Genomic DNA, 18,157 nt, shown 5'->3' with positions numbered 1-18,157 from the left:
ATTTGTTATTGAATTGTGTTGATTGTTTAAATCAACCAACAGTGTGTGTGCTTGTGATAGTATGAACTGTAGGACAGTCTGCCTATCTGGTACGGTTGACGCATGGCTAGTGGAGCAACTCTTTTTTTAGAGTTGTATGGACTTTCATCTTCTAAAGAGTATTAGAACACGCAGTTGTAGCACATTCTAAATGTTGTACACGATAGCACATACCAATGCCCTAATTGTGTCAGATTTTGCATTATCGTTTTTGGTACTCATAATCCAATACCGGACCATCCTAAGTTAAGACAATAAGCAAAATAGGCCAACAACAATCACTTCATTTCCAAAATGAGATCATTTTTAAAAAAGGCATTGTGCATAGAAATAAGATCATTTAAAAAAGGCATTGTGCATAGAAATAAGATCATTTAAAAAAGGCATTGTGCATAATGAATGGCATGGCATTGCCAAAAAAAGGCAGCTCAATGAAAGGAATGTAATATCTTAGTGCATTTTGGGTGGTAAACATTGTGCTAAAATATCTTAGTGCACTTGTAAGTTGTTAACATATTTTGATGTAGAAAGGCAAGTTATTTGTTATTGAATTGTGTTGATTGTTTAAATCAACCGACAGTGTGTGTGTGCTTGTGATAGTATGAACTGTAGGACAGTCTGCCTATCTGGTACGGTTGACGCATGGCTAGTGGAGCAATTCTTTTTTTTTTTGCGCATCGAAGTTCTTATAAGTGTAATAAACCCATCATACAACTCGTGCTAACGGGAAAATGGTGAATAACAGCTCCAGCGACAATTCACAGGTTTCTTAGCCGTACAATATAAGTATGTGTGTCTAACTCACAAACTCTATAACTAAATGACCTAAATGTTTGATTTCAAGGGAGAAAAACACCAACAGTATACCAATCCAAAGGAACCTTCGAATATTATTTTAAAAAAAAAGGGAACCTAAGAATCGAGTGCAACTCTCACAGCAATCAGATTTAAAACTTTGAATATAACGAAAAAACAGGGCAACTAAGTTAGTACATAACAACTTTAAATAGAAACATGGTATACCAAATCTCAAAATCTCCGTATCTTTTTCACACAGCCAAACTCCAAATTGTTTTTTGGTAACTGGTATTCTGCTAAGTGGTAACATCATTTGATATATCAAGCAACACAGCAAGCAGCATCAGCAATAGCAGCAGCAGCATCAGCATGAGCAGCAGCGCAGCAGCATCTGCATCTGCATCAGCGCAGCAGCAGCATCTGCATCAGCCCAGCATCAGCATCAGCAGCAGCAGCATCTGCATCAGCATCAGCAGCAACATCAACGCAGCAGCATCAACATCAGCACAGCAGCAGCATCTGCAGGAGGCAGCAGCAGCAGACATCAATCCACACACACCAAACACTATACCACTAAACCACCTGCCACCTACACGACTTACCAGCACCACCTACACCAAGTAGTAGACACCAGCACCACCTACACCAAGCAGTAGACACTAGCACCACTACACCACCTCCCAGGCTCCCAACGCACATGACCACCACACACACAAAAACCAACCAACACACACTCACCACACTACTACCACTTGCCAGCACCACCACACTACCAGCACCTGCCACCTGCAGCACACACGTAACACCACAGTTACACACCAGCCAGCACATTCACACACACCTAACAATAAAACATCATCTTCGCTAGACCTTCAGTTTAACTTCCATGACATTTCAATATATTACAAACACAACCCAAATCTATAGTTATCAACCCAAAAGTTATCAAATTCGGCTCAAATTAACAAGATTTGACTATAAAAGGAAACAAATTAACTTACAGTGAAAAATTAGTGCCACCATCTCAAAAGCCACTTCAATTCAAGCACATCAAAGTAGAAGAAACGTAGGGTGTTGCCTTCAATTGAATCCTACGCCAAGCACATTAAAGTAGAAGATCTCCGCCACTTCAAATCCACTTCAATTCAATCAATGTGAATGTGGGGTACGGAAACGTAGAAGCATCAATGAGCAGAACCCATATGCACATCAAAGTAAAGTGCACACCAAAAAAGGAACCCTTCGCTAGAAATATTTAAGCAATCATCATTCATTCCCGTGTTCAAGTTAAATGAATAATGCCAACACCATATTCAAATAAGAAAGTTCTAAAACACACATAAAACAGAAAGTTCAAAGCATAGTGAAAACTGTAAATGTAGACAACGCGATTAAAGAGTAAATTAAAAAGCAAACGACTCAAGCAAAATGAGTTCCTACTCCGAAGCACAAAAGCCCAAACCGTGAAGCAGGAAGAAAATGACAGGAGTGGGTAGTCGCGTAGCACACATGTCCTACATCAGGGAGGAGACAGTCATGTGATATGTTGATGAATATATTTTTGGAAACAATGAAGCAAAAATAACTGAACTGGATTGAACCAAATGGTTGAATAAGTGCTGACCCACTAATGAACCCTTGTTTTTTTTGCTTGGTGGAGCTCAGATTCCATATCTTGGCTTGAAAGCTCTTTTCCGTGTACTCCATCTTCTAAATTGGGTGCCACTTTTTGGGTCCCAGATTTAACCACAATAAGTTTAATGTAGGTGAAACAATACTATTTTTGTAAATAAAGGAATCAAAAGAATACCTCATCAATAATTTCTTTCATAAGTGGGTCATCAACATCCATAGTAGCTGGGAAAATCTTGTAGATAACAAAAGACTGGCTTTCCTTCATACTCCGACTGAAATAATTTATTTTAACTTGGAAAATAAACTCTTTTCCAGCAACCTGCTGCAATGCATCCTGAACGATTTGTGGGCCGTTTTTCTGTGTTAGGAAGCACTTTATTAATATTTGGTGAGAAGCATGTGTTTTGTGTTTAAAAGCAGAACATTAGTGATAAAAGATAAGTTATAGGGTTGTGCCTTCTTGTAGGTGTCCACCAATTCTTTAACCGGCTTCTGAATAAGGTATTCAGCTTCCCGATCAAAAGCAACAAATTGAGTAACCCCTGACGAATCTTCCACATCCATTCTTAGAAGGTACCTGGACACTCCAAATAAAATTTATAAAAAGTGGATCCGCCAAAAGTAAAAAATTCAATAAGGAATTAATGATCGACCTCTCATTGCGGCTCTTGATTTCAAGGTTACAGTTTGGGCAAACGCGCTTAAACAACCTTCTTGTTACAATTGTTGTTGGTGCATGAAGTGTAATACCAATTCGTGTTGAAGACATATCCTATGGTTGCTTTGCAAGTGTAGGTTGCTCCCTGTTTTACGATCGTAATGAACTTTAATAGAATCTTGGGCAACGAAACAAAGTTGGCTCTAATGGATTGAATGTTACCTTATTGGATTCATCTAGTCCCATTTCCTTTAATTTGTCTACTGAAACCCTACGGTTTCTAAGCAGTTCTTCCTCAGAGAAGCCCTCTTTTGCAGATGAATGTTGCTTTGCTATTTGCACTTTGGTATCCCCCAAGCTATAGAATTAAGAATGACAAATATTGTAACGCATGACATGATCATGAGGTAAAATGATAAATACGAAGAATAAGATGATACACTGACCTGTTTTTATAGTCGATAACAGCCTGAGTGTCCAAATCTATGTAGACCTTCGTTCCACTAAGCGATGAAAGAGAAAACTGGCCTACAACATAGTATTAAGACATGAAATATGCATCATTTTGCTTTGTGTAGTTAAAAAAAAAAACTGAGTACATGAAGGTGGAATAAATGTGTACCTTGGAAATCTTTTGGATTAAGTGAAGTGGCAATGATGACCACATCTTCTTGTGTCAAAAGATCATCCGGAAACTCTTCGGTTAAAGCACCCCATAAAGCAATAGTCAATTCCGCGGCACTGATTATAGGATCAATTGTGTTAGGAAAAAAAAATACATAGTGCTTATTAGATACGAACGTCGGCAAGTTACCTTTGATCCATGAGCACAATCTCTCGAAAAGTAGTTTCATTTTTTTGTGTGATCTCACCGATTCGCTTAAGGAGTCCAATAACATCTAATTTTTTGGTTGACATAAAATGTTAGATTACATTCTTTAAGGGTTAATTAAGAGGTGAAAGTGAAACTCGTAGCAAACTATTACCTATAAGGTGAGTCTTGTCGTGAACTCTACTCAAAAGGGTGTCGAACTGTGAGAAGTTGAATTTGTGCCTTGCAATGTGGGTGCCTTCCACATCATCTGGTGTGATCACCGTTCTAGCATTAAAAAAAATCTTGTGTTCATTCTTAACTGGGCGATAATCTTTTGCAAGCCATACATCGAATTTCTCCATGGTGTAGACATTGCCTTCTTTTAACACACCATCCGTAAGCAAATCGTGGAAATCCCCAAAATATTTCTTTAGTAAAACGACATGGATGTCAGCACCCTGTGTACGATGCGGGAAACAACAATAAAGTCAGCAAACCATTATAGCATGGTTTTGGCAAACAAATGGCACACATAGAAATATAATCACCTTTGGATCTAAAAGAAGAAACTCCAAACTAAGAGTGTCATTATATTTCAAATGCACTGACTCCCACAGCCTTGTAATGCGGCCCCTCACTTTATATCGGTTTGATCCGTTGCGGAGTTTGTCAAGGTCTTGATAGTTTTGCATCGACATCGGGAGAATCTTAAGGATGGGAAAAGGCCCAAATTAGAATAGTATCGTATTAAAAAAAAACAAAATGGAGCAGAAAAGAAAGAAAAATTATAACCAAAACAACAACAAAGCGCGAATTGTTTAAAAGTGCGTTTGTCGATGAAACGACAGTGAATGCAGACGCGACAACTATTTAACAACCCATTCAAGAATGACAATAAGTTGACCGTACAACTGGGTTAGGATGGGCAGCAGCAACGCTTGATTAAATTATACAAACAACTCAAGAGGGAAACGGATGTAACTAAATGTAGATTGCGCAAGGAAATACTGCAAATTAATTTTTTTTAGTAAGTCTGAGGAGGCATAGCACATGAATCAGGTTATCTTACGCAATTTTGATACCATCTTCAATCTACAATCCCACATATTCCTACGAATAAACTATCTTGATAATGGTGGCCATCTAACAATTTCTTAAAGGTTAGGTTCATGCCCTCTCAAATTTCTACGATGCAAAGAGTCATTCTAGTGGCCTACATTGTTGTTGTTGCATATTGAATTAAAGTGCAAGGCAGTTGTCCTTAATACTGTTTCTGTCTCTAAAAATCAATTCATAACACAAACAAAATTTTCACCCAGGCCAATTAAGTCATGAAGCATTTCCACCAATAATTTCGTACCCAACAAAGCATTGAACTAAGCATGTCATGCCCTTTGTATAAACAATGAACTAAACCATGCCCTTCGTATAAGTATTGAACAAAACTATGTTGATGCAAAATGTGTAAATACAATAGCATCTCAAATCGAAGTCACCTATAGGCTATAGTAGATTTGTCAAGAATTTAATCACAATCCAACAATGCTTCCTCTTCTTGTCGTCCACCCTAAGTATATTTGTTCTACAAAATCTGCAAATGTGACTACAAAAGAAACAACTAATAAAATTCTTACTTAGCATAGGTTAACACAACTTTTAAATTTTTGAAAAACAAAAGCTATAAAGCATTTCCATGCATTCTATTTCACTAATTCTTACTTGCTTCCACATGCTTGTAATATGAACAGTGGTTTGTTCCAGACTGAAGTTTAGAATGGTCTTGGTAAACTTGCACTACCATTTCAAGATCGTCACTATAAGATATAATAAGATAAAAAGGTTTTACAAAAGAAGGTCGTCACTTATTTTTTACATGTGATGTATACATATCACATATCCAAACCCAAAAAACTGAAAAAACTGAATAACATTTCTCAAGGCATGTGAAACATTGGGTACTCTCAATAAACTTCAGGTGACCACATATACTAAGCTGGTCAACTTCAGGTGACCAGGTTTGGTTACTGATTATACTTGAACCTTTTGTCCTTTTGGTACTTACAAATAACAATTGGTTTTATTCATAATGAACTAAATGCATTCAGAACAGAATATTTGATTAGAGACCATTACTCTAGCTACACCTCATACATGGAAATAACAATAGTAAAATTCAAAAATCAAATCTGAATATGGTGATCAATTAATTGATGTTGTATTCTTTTCATCTTTAGATTTATAGTAAGTGCAATCAAAAGCATGAAAAAATGGATTTATATACAAAAATGATAACATATATAATAATTAATTAACCTATTTATATTGAATATATCTGAAATATTGGGTATCAATTAGCATTTGATATATTGAAATCCATTAAAGGTGATGAGTAGCCGGAATGAAGTAAGGAATAAGAGGGAATAAACACAAAACCTGATTGCTGAGGTTGTAACACGAAAAGTAGCTTGATACGAAGAAGGTGAACAAATGGAGCGGATACAGAATTCCGATACTAATTTATAGATTGTGGGAAAAAACGTATAGAAGGAGAAGGAGAAGAGCCCCATCCGTTACAGTGATGATGAGGATGTGGTTACAGAAGTTGGAGGAGTTTAATTGAATTGTGAATGATGGTGGAGAAAAAAGAGGAGTGCGAGATATATATTATTGAGGTTAAGCGGGCTGGAAATTGTTGAGGCCCAAGGAAATAAATCAACATGCAGTAAAAGTCACAACAATAGTTCGGGATTTCGGAATTCTCGGAATTTCGATAAATCTAAAAACCGAAATCCATTAACTTTCGACTCTATCACATTCGGAAATTCGAATGCATTCGGAATTTCGGATATTTCGACTCTATATTTGGAATTTCGGTTTTTTGGAAAACCGAAATTCTGAGGAAAATTCCGGAGTTTCGTTCGGAATCACGAACTATGGTCACAACTACGGCACATTTAAGAATCAACACATTGCTGATCCTTAATTGTATATCACTCCCTTAAGTGTATAACATATATTGAAAGGTCGATCCTTAAGTGTATTTGTCAAAAAGCAAGTGCTTATATTAATGAAAACACAAACTGACCAGCTAATTCCAAAAGGAAAACCCCAGACAAAAAAATGGTTGTTTTCTGAGAATGATGAAACACCAATATTGGGACAAAGGTTTTTTTTGCTTCAAATGATCAAGCCATTGTGATGGTAAAAGTCACAACCATAGTTCGGGATTTCGGAATTCTCGGAATTCCGATAAATACAAAAACCGAAATCCATTAACTTTCGACTCTATCACATTCGGAATTTCGAATATTTCGACTCTATATTTGGAATTTCGGTTTTTTGGAAAATCGAAATGCCGGGCGGGATTCCGGAGTTTCATTCGGAATCACGAACTATGGTCACAACTACGGCACATTTAAGAATCAACACATTGCTGATCCTTAATTGTATATCACTCCCTTAAGTGTATAACATATATTGAAGGCTGATCCTTAAGTGTGACTGTCAAAAGCAAGTGCTTATATTAATGAAAACACAAACTGACCAGCTAATTCCAATAGGAAAACCCCAGGCAAAAAAATGGTTGTTTTCTGAGAATGATGAAACACCAATATTGGGACAAAAGTTTTTTTTGCTTCAGCGCTAGCAGTCAAGCCATTGTGATGCCACTTAGACGACCAAAGAAAGGAGAAAACTGTTGTGTGCGAGAGAGTTTGGCATAGCACACCGTTCAAAATCAGTTGCAACAAATTATTAAAAAGCAGTAAATTCATATGGTTATTGGTTAGTATAGTAATGATCTACATGGACGATGAGTTGATGCTGCGCAAAACAATATATTGAGTCGTGCAGTTTAGGTTAAAGATCAAAATTTTGGCAATGCTTGATAGAAAGCATTGGGCAACAGGTCAATAACATTTCATGCATTTAACGTTTTGAATCGGGAAATAATTATTATTTAAAAAACTAAATAGTCAAAAATTTATTGGTGAAGGTGAAACGGAAGCAAGTGAGGATTACAACTTAATCTATGTCTTCCATGGAAGTGGGATTAAACTCTTTATCATAGGAGGTTTTGATCGGCGTCTTGGTGCTTTTGGCAGGGGTCTCTTCAACCTTGAGTTTTGGTTTAAGGTAGTTTAGGTGTGACTTGGTGAGATAATAAAAAACATACATCATTGCTTTTAGACCGGCAATGCCTGGTGGAGTTTCGGGCTTATAAATTGGGAAGTTGTCCTCATAGGATGTTGTCGGTGGCTTGCTTGTATCTGGGCTTTCGTTTGATAAGTGAGACATTTGCTGCAAAAGATACATGAGAGCCACCAAACATTAGGCACATAAATAGATGACAATGTACAAATTAGATGAACAATGAAGAAGAGCAAGTGGGAATCGTACCTGTGGACTGGGTGTTGGTAAGGGAAGGCTTGCTTCTATGGCGAGGTAATGAGAAATAGATACCAAGTTTTATCGCATGAAAGGGAATTGAGGGTGATTTTTTATAGGGGAAGGAAGTAATGTAGTAAATGTAAAAGGGTGGGGAATTGATGAGTATGGGAGTTACATATACATATAGGATGAAGTGAGTCAAAAGAAGTAGAATGAAATGTTTTTAATGTAATAATTGCGGTAGTTTTCATACCAACAATGTATAATAGATAAGGTACAAAGCGGGATTAATTTGTTTGAAAAGCAATGTAACTGAATATAATGTGAGTAATGATTCCCATAACAACGAATTTAATCAGACAAATCGACCTACTAAAGATAATCTCTGATTTGTCTTGACACATGCGCCCATGTGTATCAATGCAAGGTAACGTTTAACAAACAGTGTGTCGCAAATAGGTGGTAAAAAAAGTAGGTCTGCTAGCGATACATGCATGCTCATCATGTTGGTTAATAGAGATGCATATTCGTTATGCGGGGGATAGGAAGCAACCGAGGTCTTTTCTAACGCACCTAACAAAGATTGTTTGTGCATGCTAGTATGTTTTGTAAAAAAAGAGCTAGTTTGGGAACCTTATTTTCATGGACGCTTGGAATGATGCATTTATTTTTGGGTGGATCCTGTAGGCATTGGCTTATGTGGTTAAGTTGGGATGTAAACAATTTTTTGAGCACATTATTAATCTGGTCATGAATCCAATCTCAAGTCGCACAACAATGCGGGCTCTCAAGAGCAATTGGAGAGTGGCGATAATTTTGGTTTTTTTAGGCGTTAACTAATGTCTTAGATGCTTTGTTTAAGAGCTCAACCGTCGGACCACTGAATTAAAATACCATCCGCTATTCTTGCTGGACTAATGAGCTGAAAGACAATAAAATAATAAAGGCTTGGCTAGATTGTGACTAAAATGGTTAGTTGTATACCTGACTTATGACTCGGTACTGGTAAAAGGCTTTGTCAACTTAACCTTAAGTAGACACGGCTGTTTAATAGAAGAAGGAAGCAGTAATTAACTGAGAAGTAGATATATATTGGTTGCTGGCAGAAGGGTATGTGCTAAGCAAACAACATTGATTTTGGCCGAAAGAAAAAGGGAAAGGGGGGGGAAATAACCAAAAAAAAAAGCCAAACAACACTGATGAGATAGATAGGGGAAAAAGCTCAATAAGATAGATAGAGGTTCGTTCAAACTTGGTATACATAAACGACACTCCATAATGCACTAAACACTAACAAAGCATGTTAAGATAAAGCAAGTTGAAAACATAGTTGTGCAATCTAGGAAGCAAAGGGAAACTAAAAAATTGATAGGTAGGAAAGAATTAATTTCCTTCTTTTTCTTCAAGGGTCGCCTTATGCCCCCATGTCCATCGAAGATGGTACGTAGTCAGAGTCGTCAGCGACGCTCTCCTCATCATCACTAATGATGATCACATTAGGAATGACATGCTGTGCTTGCAGAGTTGCAATCTGTTGAAGTAGGGTAGTGTTCTGGGTTTGAAGTTGTTGAGTCTCGGCTTGGAGCTGTTGATTTCGAAGGCGCATTTGGCATAGTTCCCTTGAGTTGAAGTCAATAAGATCAAAATGGTAGATAGAACGAAGGTATTCGATCGATCTCCGGGCGGCAACCTCATCAGAACCATTTTGGCTGATAGATGGATCTCCGAAACATCTCTTCTTAGATGTGATGAATGTAAGGGTCTGTATATCGACCCAAGATTCGTAACGGCCGAACCTGAAGACTACATCATAGATAGGTAGTGGTAATCCTATTTGATGGGTAACGTCATTTAGCAAGTGTTTGAAAGAAATTGCAACTGTGCTGCCATTTTCCATTGCCTGTGACGAATTGTGTAAAAAAAGAAGATGTAATTAGAAAAAAAACATAACTGAATGAAATTGGTAAGTGTGTAGTACAATATGAAATTGTTATTAGCAAATGGGGAAGAAAAATTACGGGGTAACTTGTCGGAACTATGTACTTGGAGGACCTGGCCATTAAAAGAGACAGAATTGTAAGTATAAAAAAAATGTTAGCTCAATATGGCAAATGGGCGGGGGGAAAAAACGAACCTCGTGGAAGAGAGGACAGAATTATGAACAACTGGCTGGTTATGAACTCATTCCGACAATGTATTTATAGGAGTTGAGGAGACCTTTCAATGACGATATATAGTGGGAAGGCATGGGTGAAAAGCTATTTAAAAACTGTTAAAGGAGTTGTTTAAAAACTTAAATAAGAGGAAGAGGAAAGGAACAGTTTTTTGGAATGGGAGGGGAGACGAAGTGTATGGGCCAAGCGTTAAGAACTGAAGTGTTGTGTTTTCATATAGGAACCCCGCTAAAGGCGGGAAATGATATATTGGCTCTGGCATATTTTAAAAGACTGGGTGCCTAAGGTTTTCAATTCATAAAAAAGAGTGTTTCTCCAACGCTAAAATTCTTTTGCTGATAAGCCCTATAAAACCACGCCGGGTAAATATGCCAAGTTAATTGACGATTCTTTTGGGTGTCTGTAACATGGGAAGTCCATGTTGCAAATCAGAAGCAAACCAATCTGGACAGAGGAACAAATGCATGCGCATTCTCTAAATACTACGTAGCTGAGCGAAAGGTTTTAATTACCTAATAAATAGTCTTGCGTTATCGGGTGCTCGTCAGTGAGAGAAGAATGCGCAGAAAGAGAGTAGGTATTGAAAACATGCGAAGTAGTTTAAAGCCATTAAAATTGTGTTGAAAGTGCGAACTGAAAACTGAAGAAACAGTATAAAGACACTAGCATTTTGGTGAATGTGTGCATGAACATTGTCAACGCAACTAACAAAACGGGTGTGTTTGCCAGATTTTGTAACCTACCTATAAATCATGCTGGAAACCAATTAATTAGAAAGTTGTTGGTGCATACGTTATTTACCAAAAGAAGGCGTCTCAAACATGCCCAAAGCAGGTGCTTTATAAGAACGTCGATAGAATTACAATTGTTGAGGGTCTAAAAGGTTTCACGCATTCTTGAAGACATTCTTAGAAGCGAAGAACAAAACATGTACATGAGAACTGAGCAAGTTCAAGAAAACACTGCAACTTTGCTCGCAGGCACTTTTTATTACACATTACAAAGCACATGTGAAACCGAATGCTTGATCACCACAGTCAGCGTCCACACTGGAACACTGTTAGCTAATACCCCAAAGTCTCATGCTTGTGAAGGAAGCATTTATGTAAGGATCCTTGTGCGACTTCTTTCCATAACTCTATAAAGAGAACAAAAAATAATCGAACCATAGAAACTCCTGGACGCATACCTGTTTTAAAAAAGGGAAAGAACAAACGTGAGATTTAAAATACCCAAATGAATAAGAACACACCGTACCCGAGGCAAAATTCATTCAGGAGGCACAATTTAAAAGTTTTTCCTACAACAATTAACTAATTAACAATCGGTAACCTCGGCTAAACAAAAAAGAAAAGAAGAAGGAAAACCCTTGTATTAAAACCTCATGCGGGACTCCTATCTCCTCATGGATACCTTCCACAATTACAGCGTCCCTTATCACCTAAACATGGTTGCAGGCGCATACAGCCACATAGACAGTTTAAGTTCAATAAACAATTGTTTTAAGTGTCCTACAATTGCTGTTTTCACATTGTCTGCCTCTTGGATCATTAAATTGGATATCATCCTTGGTGGTGACCAACATGGAACTCAGAAACACGGTTTCAGTGCGTCCATGTGTGGAAAAGATTCCCACGGAGAATAGAGGGCATAAAGAGAGACTTGACCCACACTAAAGTTTCTAGGAAAGAACCAACATGCATGTTTACCTACACAACTTGATCCGCTGCATAGATCACAAATCCTCAAATAACAGGAAAAGCTAAAATCTGATGATTACTAACAATTCATGATATTTGAATTACGTTCTTAACTTGATTTTGTTACGTTACAATGTCGCGTCATAGTCGGTCACAACTTGATATGGATTCAAATTGCCACAGTTTTTGCACTGTTACCATACATAATACATACACGATCACATAGTTGCAATAAGGGAAGTTGCAATGATAACCAATAAGGGATTGACAATTGTTAATGACACAACGTTAACAATATCATTACGAATTGCTATCCAGCCATGAACGCCATGAAGGCACAAATTATAATGAGCTATGAAGGCACTATGTGATAATCTAATAACACTTCTAAGAACGCAATGTACCTCTTATTCACAATGACAATCTTTCGCAAAAAAAATTCCAATTCTTTTGGGTGCTTCTACCGAGTAAGATTTGACCAACAATCTAGTCTAACTTTGTGTGACAGCCCCCAATGAACACCTTCAATGACACTAAAGATTCAGCAAGGTAATTGGTAGTTCTAAGGGACAGTTGGGACATTTCCCACCAAAGGGTCCCCACGACCCAAACTTTTTTATGTTTCTATCATGTAAACCTTACTATTTTCCTATATAAAGATGCGTGAGAGAAGGCTGAAATGAAATCCGTGCCATACTCTTTTTTTCCAAGATTTATTCTTCATTAACATTAATATAATTTTACTTGAACATACGACAACCATGCTTCTTTAGAGATTCAGAATATGACAATGATGCTAATAAATATGTTTTTTTGATAATTAATGCTAATAAATAATAATTATAATAGCTCCGGTTTCTTACCTGTTGAGACTGAAGATCAGATGGTGAAGGTCGAAACATGATTGGATCGAATCCATGCACTTGCTCAGCAGTTCTCCTCGCAGTTTATGTCCCCAGATAATCCAGAATGCAAGATTCAATTTCATCCTCTGTCAAATCTCCCACAATACTCACCTGAAAGAAGACATTGATGGGGATCAAGGCAACAAAGGGGGATATATAGTTTTGAGTTCTTATGTACTAACCTCATGGTTACTGCTTGATGAATCGTGTCTAATGGGCCTTCTTAATTTTCCTCCAAATCACTGCTGTAGAGTTCTTATGTACAATTAATTTTCTTAATTGTGGTGGAAGACCGATCCGGCGTCGAAAAAGGATCAAACAGAAGTTACCATTGTGATTTGCCATTCTCAAATAGCCTTGGGCTGATCCACAGCAGAAACTCCGACTTGCTAACTTTGGCAGCTTAAGATTATAGATTGTACCTTCTGAGAGACTTAAGAACATTCCAGTTTGTGTGGTTTCATCACGAGAGATCATTAACCAAGGAAGTCGATTGAGTCCACGAAGGTAGTGTATGTGCTCTACTGCAATGGACCTCCATGCATGCCAAACTGCAGCAAAACGGATATAATCTCTCAGACATAGTCTACGCAAAATCATGTTCTTCGTTGGTCACCTTATTACAACTTCCCTTTTTTTTTTGTTATAACTCGATTCCCATATCACCTCTAAAAAAAATGACATGAATCCATGAAAAAGAAGGCAGCATAGCACTTGGTCACATGAACCAAGAACAAATGGAAAAGAAACCGGCCTCATATTTCCTTCATGAGTTCATCTCCTCTGGCAATCTGGGAAACAATCAGGGGCAACAAAAATTGATTAAAAATAAAATTCTGGAATGTGTTTTCACATAAAAAACGTTCTAGCTAGCAAAAAGTGCGAATCTACCAATGGCCTTCAATGCAGAATAACATCAGAACGTGTACAAAGTTCAGAGATGCTTAATCTGAAAAAAAAAAATATATTAAATTTAATCCACGCGCTTAATCTGAAAAAGTACCTGCAGTATTCTTCTCAAGAAGATCAAATTACGATTTTAGGCTTTTCGAGAAATCTGAAAATAGACAATGAAAATCTTCAGAGATTCACCCATTTAGGAACTCATTACCTACAAAATAATGCAGAATAACATCAGAACGTGTACAAAGTATCTAGATGCTTAATCTGAAAAAGTATATTAAATCTAATCCACGCGCTTAATCTGAAAAAGTACATGCAGTATTCTTCTCAAGAAGATCAAATTACGATATGAGGCTTTTCGAGAAATCTGAAAATAGACAATGAAAATCTTCAGAGTTCCCTACAAATCATTTAAACATATAGGCCCCAGATCCCAAACTAAGGAGGTAGCATGCGTATTTAGAGACCTGATAGTTTATAGGCTTCCAGATACTGACTTGCAGCTACCTGATGCTTCTCGATCAATGTAAACCGATGCCCTGAAATGACTATTGGTGCCACACACTCTGGATCTGAACGCATCATTATATTCAAAAACTTAGAGAATGATTTTTCAAGTAACTCTTCAACTTAACTTTGTAATAGTAGTTCCGGCACTAATACATTTGGGATTTCTCAACGATGGCCTCTACCTCGGATGCACATCGGTTGCATCGGTGGCAATAGATGCTATTTGAGTTTCAAGTATCTCAAGCTCCTCTTTCTTCTCGGTCGATGGTGTATTAGATGCCACTTTTAGTATCTTTAATAACTTTGAATGCTTCTAAGTACCGCCCAAGGATGCCAATGCTTTGCATAGGTCTATTATAAGTTGGTAATGTTATGTTAGTCCTTCATAAGATTTGGCAAGGGCGGCTCAATTATTGTTGGTCGTGTAGATTCTTCATCCGAATCATCATTGTACCATTCACTCTTGACGGCCCGGTACGCATCTCTTATTTCTTCCTTCAAAGCTTTCCTTTCTTGAAGTGATCTCTTTCCTCTTGCAGCTTTTGATAACGCAAATGAGAGCGCTAGTGGCCCGAGACCTTGAAATATGAAACCACCTTTATGGTCATCTAATACTTAACTTTATCAAAAAGTGTGCTTTTCGGAAGCCTATTTTTGGGTCTAATTGTTTTGGCCGCATGTTCAACTCTCAAAGTTTCAAAAATAAGTGGAAAGATCGGATGGCAGCCTAAAAAAGAAAATTACCATCTTTCCTTGGAACAGCTAAGATAACTGCTACTTCAGCAGCACTAAGGTCAGCATGTTCCACATATTGTGCGCCCCAAATTTTCCTTAAGCGCAGCTCCTGTTGTAGCTACTGCACAACCATGCTTCCCGTCAAAAGTAGTATCTAAAGTCAACTTAGTATATGCTAGAGATTAGACTACAGTCTTGCATAATTCAAATATAGACCATAAATCAAAAGGGTTGAGCAGTAGTATGGAAGAAATGCCCTCTGTATAAGGAGGCTTCACATGAATGAAGCATTGTTCATACCATTTAGATAAATGCTTTGCAGGTTACTATACAGCAATCACCGACAGGTTTTGCAAATGATAACATTATCTATTGTATATAACAGTGCAAAAATCTATATAGAATAATCTATCATCAGAACCTATTAACCCACCCACATAGCATATAGGTCAATGGGCCATACTACAACTCCTGACTTATCTCCTAATAAGCTAAAGCGCCTGTATTGGCAATTCACATACATTGATATGTGGAAAATTTTGAGTGTTAGTTGATATGTGGTATGTGAAAAGATGTGGTATAATATATTTCTTGAATGGCATCTACAATTGAACAATGTGAAAACCACTCGATTGTGAACAATACCAAGACATATTTTCGTATCATTTAACGGCGTTATTAATAGTTTCTCATAAAACTAAAAATGACAAAAAAAAACATCATACCTGAAACCTGATTTATGTGTTATTCCTAATAATTGATCGGATAATTTTGTAGGGGTCGAAAGCAAGCAAGGAAAAAGACACAGAACTACTGAAGTTGTCATTGTTTAGTAACTTGATGCACCTAATGTGAAAACCACTTGATTGTGAACAATACCAAGACATATTTCCGTATCATTTAACGGCGTTATTAATAGTTTCTCATAAAACTAAAATGACAAAAAAAACATCATACCTGAAACCTGATTTATGTGTTGTGCCTAATAACTGATCGGATAATTTTGTAGGGCTCGAAAGCAAGCAAGGAAAAAGACATAGAACTACTGAAGTTGTCATTATTTAGTAACTTGATGCACTATGCAAATTACAAAGATGCTTTCCCTAATAAGCAAAACGTGAGAAGTGGGATGAGGAAGGGGAAACCAACTTCAACATAAATAACAACTTCTAGAATAATCGAAGACAATTTAGCATAAGTTCATTACAATAGAACTTCTGGGTACACGATATTGGTGGTACATCTAGAAGAGTTTGGTGGAAGGACTACACTAATTCTCTTGAAGATGTGCACTGGAGAGAGCGCCATATAACTGTCCATGGCTGAATACAGGAGTTCGTAAATCTATCCCAACATACTTCACTGACTGCCCTTGGGATTTATTTATTGTCATACCGTACGCAAGTCTAACTGGAAACTGGCGGCGTGTCATTGGGACGGCCAGCTCAGTAGATGAAGGGGGTCAAAGAGATCCTAGGTAGAAGTCTTTGGCTCGCTGCGTGTTCCCGGTTATAATGATTGCTTCAATCACTTTAGGGGCACATTGGAGAACAATCGGTAGCGTTCCACTACAAAGGCCAGCTTTGGGACCAATGTTTCTGAGCAACATAATTGGGCACCCAAGTTTCAACTTGAGCCCGAAAGGAGGTAAACCTGGATGGGTCAAGCGAGTTAAGGAACTTCGGTTTGGATAGTCGCCAATAGGTGCGGGAGACTTATCACGGTTTTTCCTTTCATTTGATTGAGAGTCAGCAACATCTGGAGTTGAGTTGGTTGTTTTCCTTTTTTTTGTGGACGTAGGTTTAAAATCAGTATCAACAGCTTTATCTGCAGCCAAATATTTGAGAACTTCGCCAGGAAACAAACGCAAGGCCATGTCATTAATATCCTTGACATCATCGTTCCTTGCAGCTAGAATAGTACGTTCTCTTAGGAATTCTGGTGTAGCCGTGCCCTCCTTGTCCAACTCAGGGTATACAGAGAGAATTAGGTGTCTTAGATCTATACAGTTTTGTATACCTGATGGCAGCTCAACTGTTTCTTCTGGATTTGTGCCTATCTACACGATCACGTAAAAGTAAAGTGCTTAGTTCAACGTTAAGTATTTGCGGCAACAACATTTCAAAGGCAATGTTGTCATAAGTATTTACCTCGGTAAGATAGGTTCCAAAGTCAATGTTGTCTACATCCGACATGTCCAGGCGCATGTTTTGAAATAGATGCAAAACTTCCACATGCCTCCAGAGTTGAGACCTACGCAAAGATGCAGCAACAAAATCTTCACGGACCCCTTTTGGTATAACGGGCAATGTTTGCCGGAAATCCCCTCCTAGAATAACGGTTATGCCACCGAAATTATTTTTGTTTTCATAGATATCTTGAAGCGACCGATCAACGGCTTCAACGCAATATCTATGTTACATGGGGACTTCATCCCAAATTATAAGTTTTGCCTCTCTGAAAAGTCCGGCCTGCAATGAATCTTTGCCAAACCCACACATGGTGTTGTTGAAGACGTTTAAGGGCAAACTAAATGTCGAGTGAGCAGTGCGGCCCCCAGACAATAGTAAAGATGCAATTCCAGAGGAAGCCACTATTATAACGATATTACCAATACAACGACATGACGCTGCAATTGTATTGTACAGGAATGTCTTCCCTGTGCCCGCGGCTCCATTCAAGAAAAAAATCTTCCCTTGAGCATTGTGTACGGATTCTGTCACCGCATTAAAAGCATTGCGTTGCTCTTCATTGAGACGACTAATATTAGCATCAGTTGATTCTTGTAAGCCCTGATGGTTTAGCTGCTGATGCTCCCAGATGAGTCTGTTTCCAACAACACGGCTCCAATCTTCCTTTGGTAGGGGCATGTTAGGGAAATTCGATAGATTCTTCCT

The 18,157-nt window shown here is 37.9% G+C and overlaps 2 protein-coding genes across 2 annotated transcripts; both read right to left on the bottom strand.

The window, feature by feature from the left end:
* Positions 1-1,133: 1,133 nt before the first annotated feature.
* Positions 1,134-4,642, bottom strand: LOC147510863 (replication protein A 70 kDa DNA-binding subunit A-like). Its single transcript, XM_086598275.1, has 12 exons — positions 4,493-4,642; positions 4,117-4,402; positions 3,945-4,029; positions 3,753-3,871; positions 3,577-3,658; positions 3,353-3,488; positions 3,223-3,275; positions 2,929-3,049; positions 2,648-2,830; positions 1,576-1,623; positions 1,318-1,448; positions 1,134-1,257 (listed from the first exon to the last, which is right to left on the bottom strand). Exons 1-12 carry the CDS (start codon positions 4,640-4,642, stop codon positions 1,134-1,136), a joined length of 1,518 nt encoding a protein of 505 aa, XP_086454401.1.
* Positions 4,643-16,722: 12,080 nt separating this feature from the next.
* LOC147510862 (uncharacterized) lies at positions 16,723-18,130 on the bottom strand. The gene is made up of 3 exons (XM_086598274.1): positions 17,760-18,130; positions 17,411-17,672; positions 16,723-17,319 (listed from the first exon to the last, which is right to left on the bottom strand). Exons 1-3 carry the CDS (start codon positions 18,128-18,130, stop codon positions 16,723-16,725), a joined length of 1,230 nt encoding a protein of 409 aa, XP_086454400.1.
* Between the last annotated feature and the right edge of the window lie 27 nt (positions 18,131-18,157).

The sequence above is a fragment of the Coptis chinensis genome, chromosome 3, assembly GCF_015680905.1.
Source record: "Coptis chinensis isolate HL-2020 chromosome 3, ASM1568090v1, whole genome shotgun sequence".
NCBI lineage: Eukaryota > Viridiplantae > Streptophyta > Magnoliopsida > Ranunculales > Ranunculaceae > Coptis > Coptis chinensis.
This window is presented reverse-complemented; position numbering and strand designations above follow the sequence as displayed.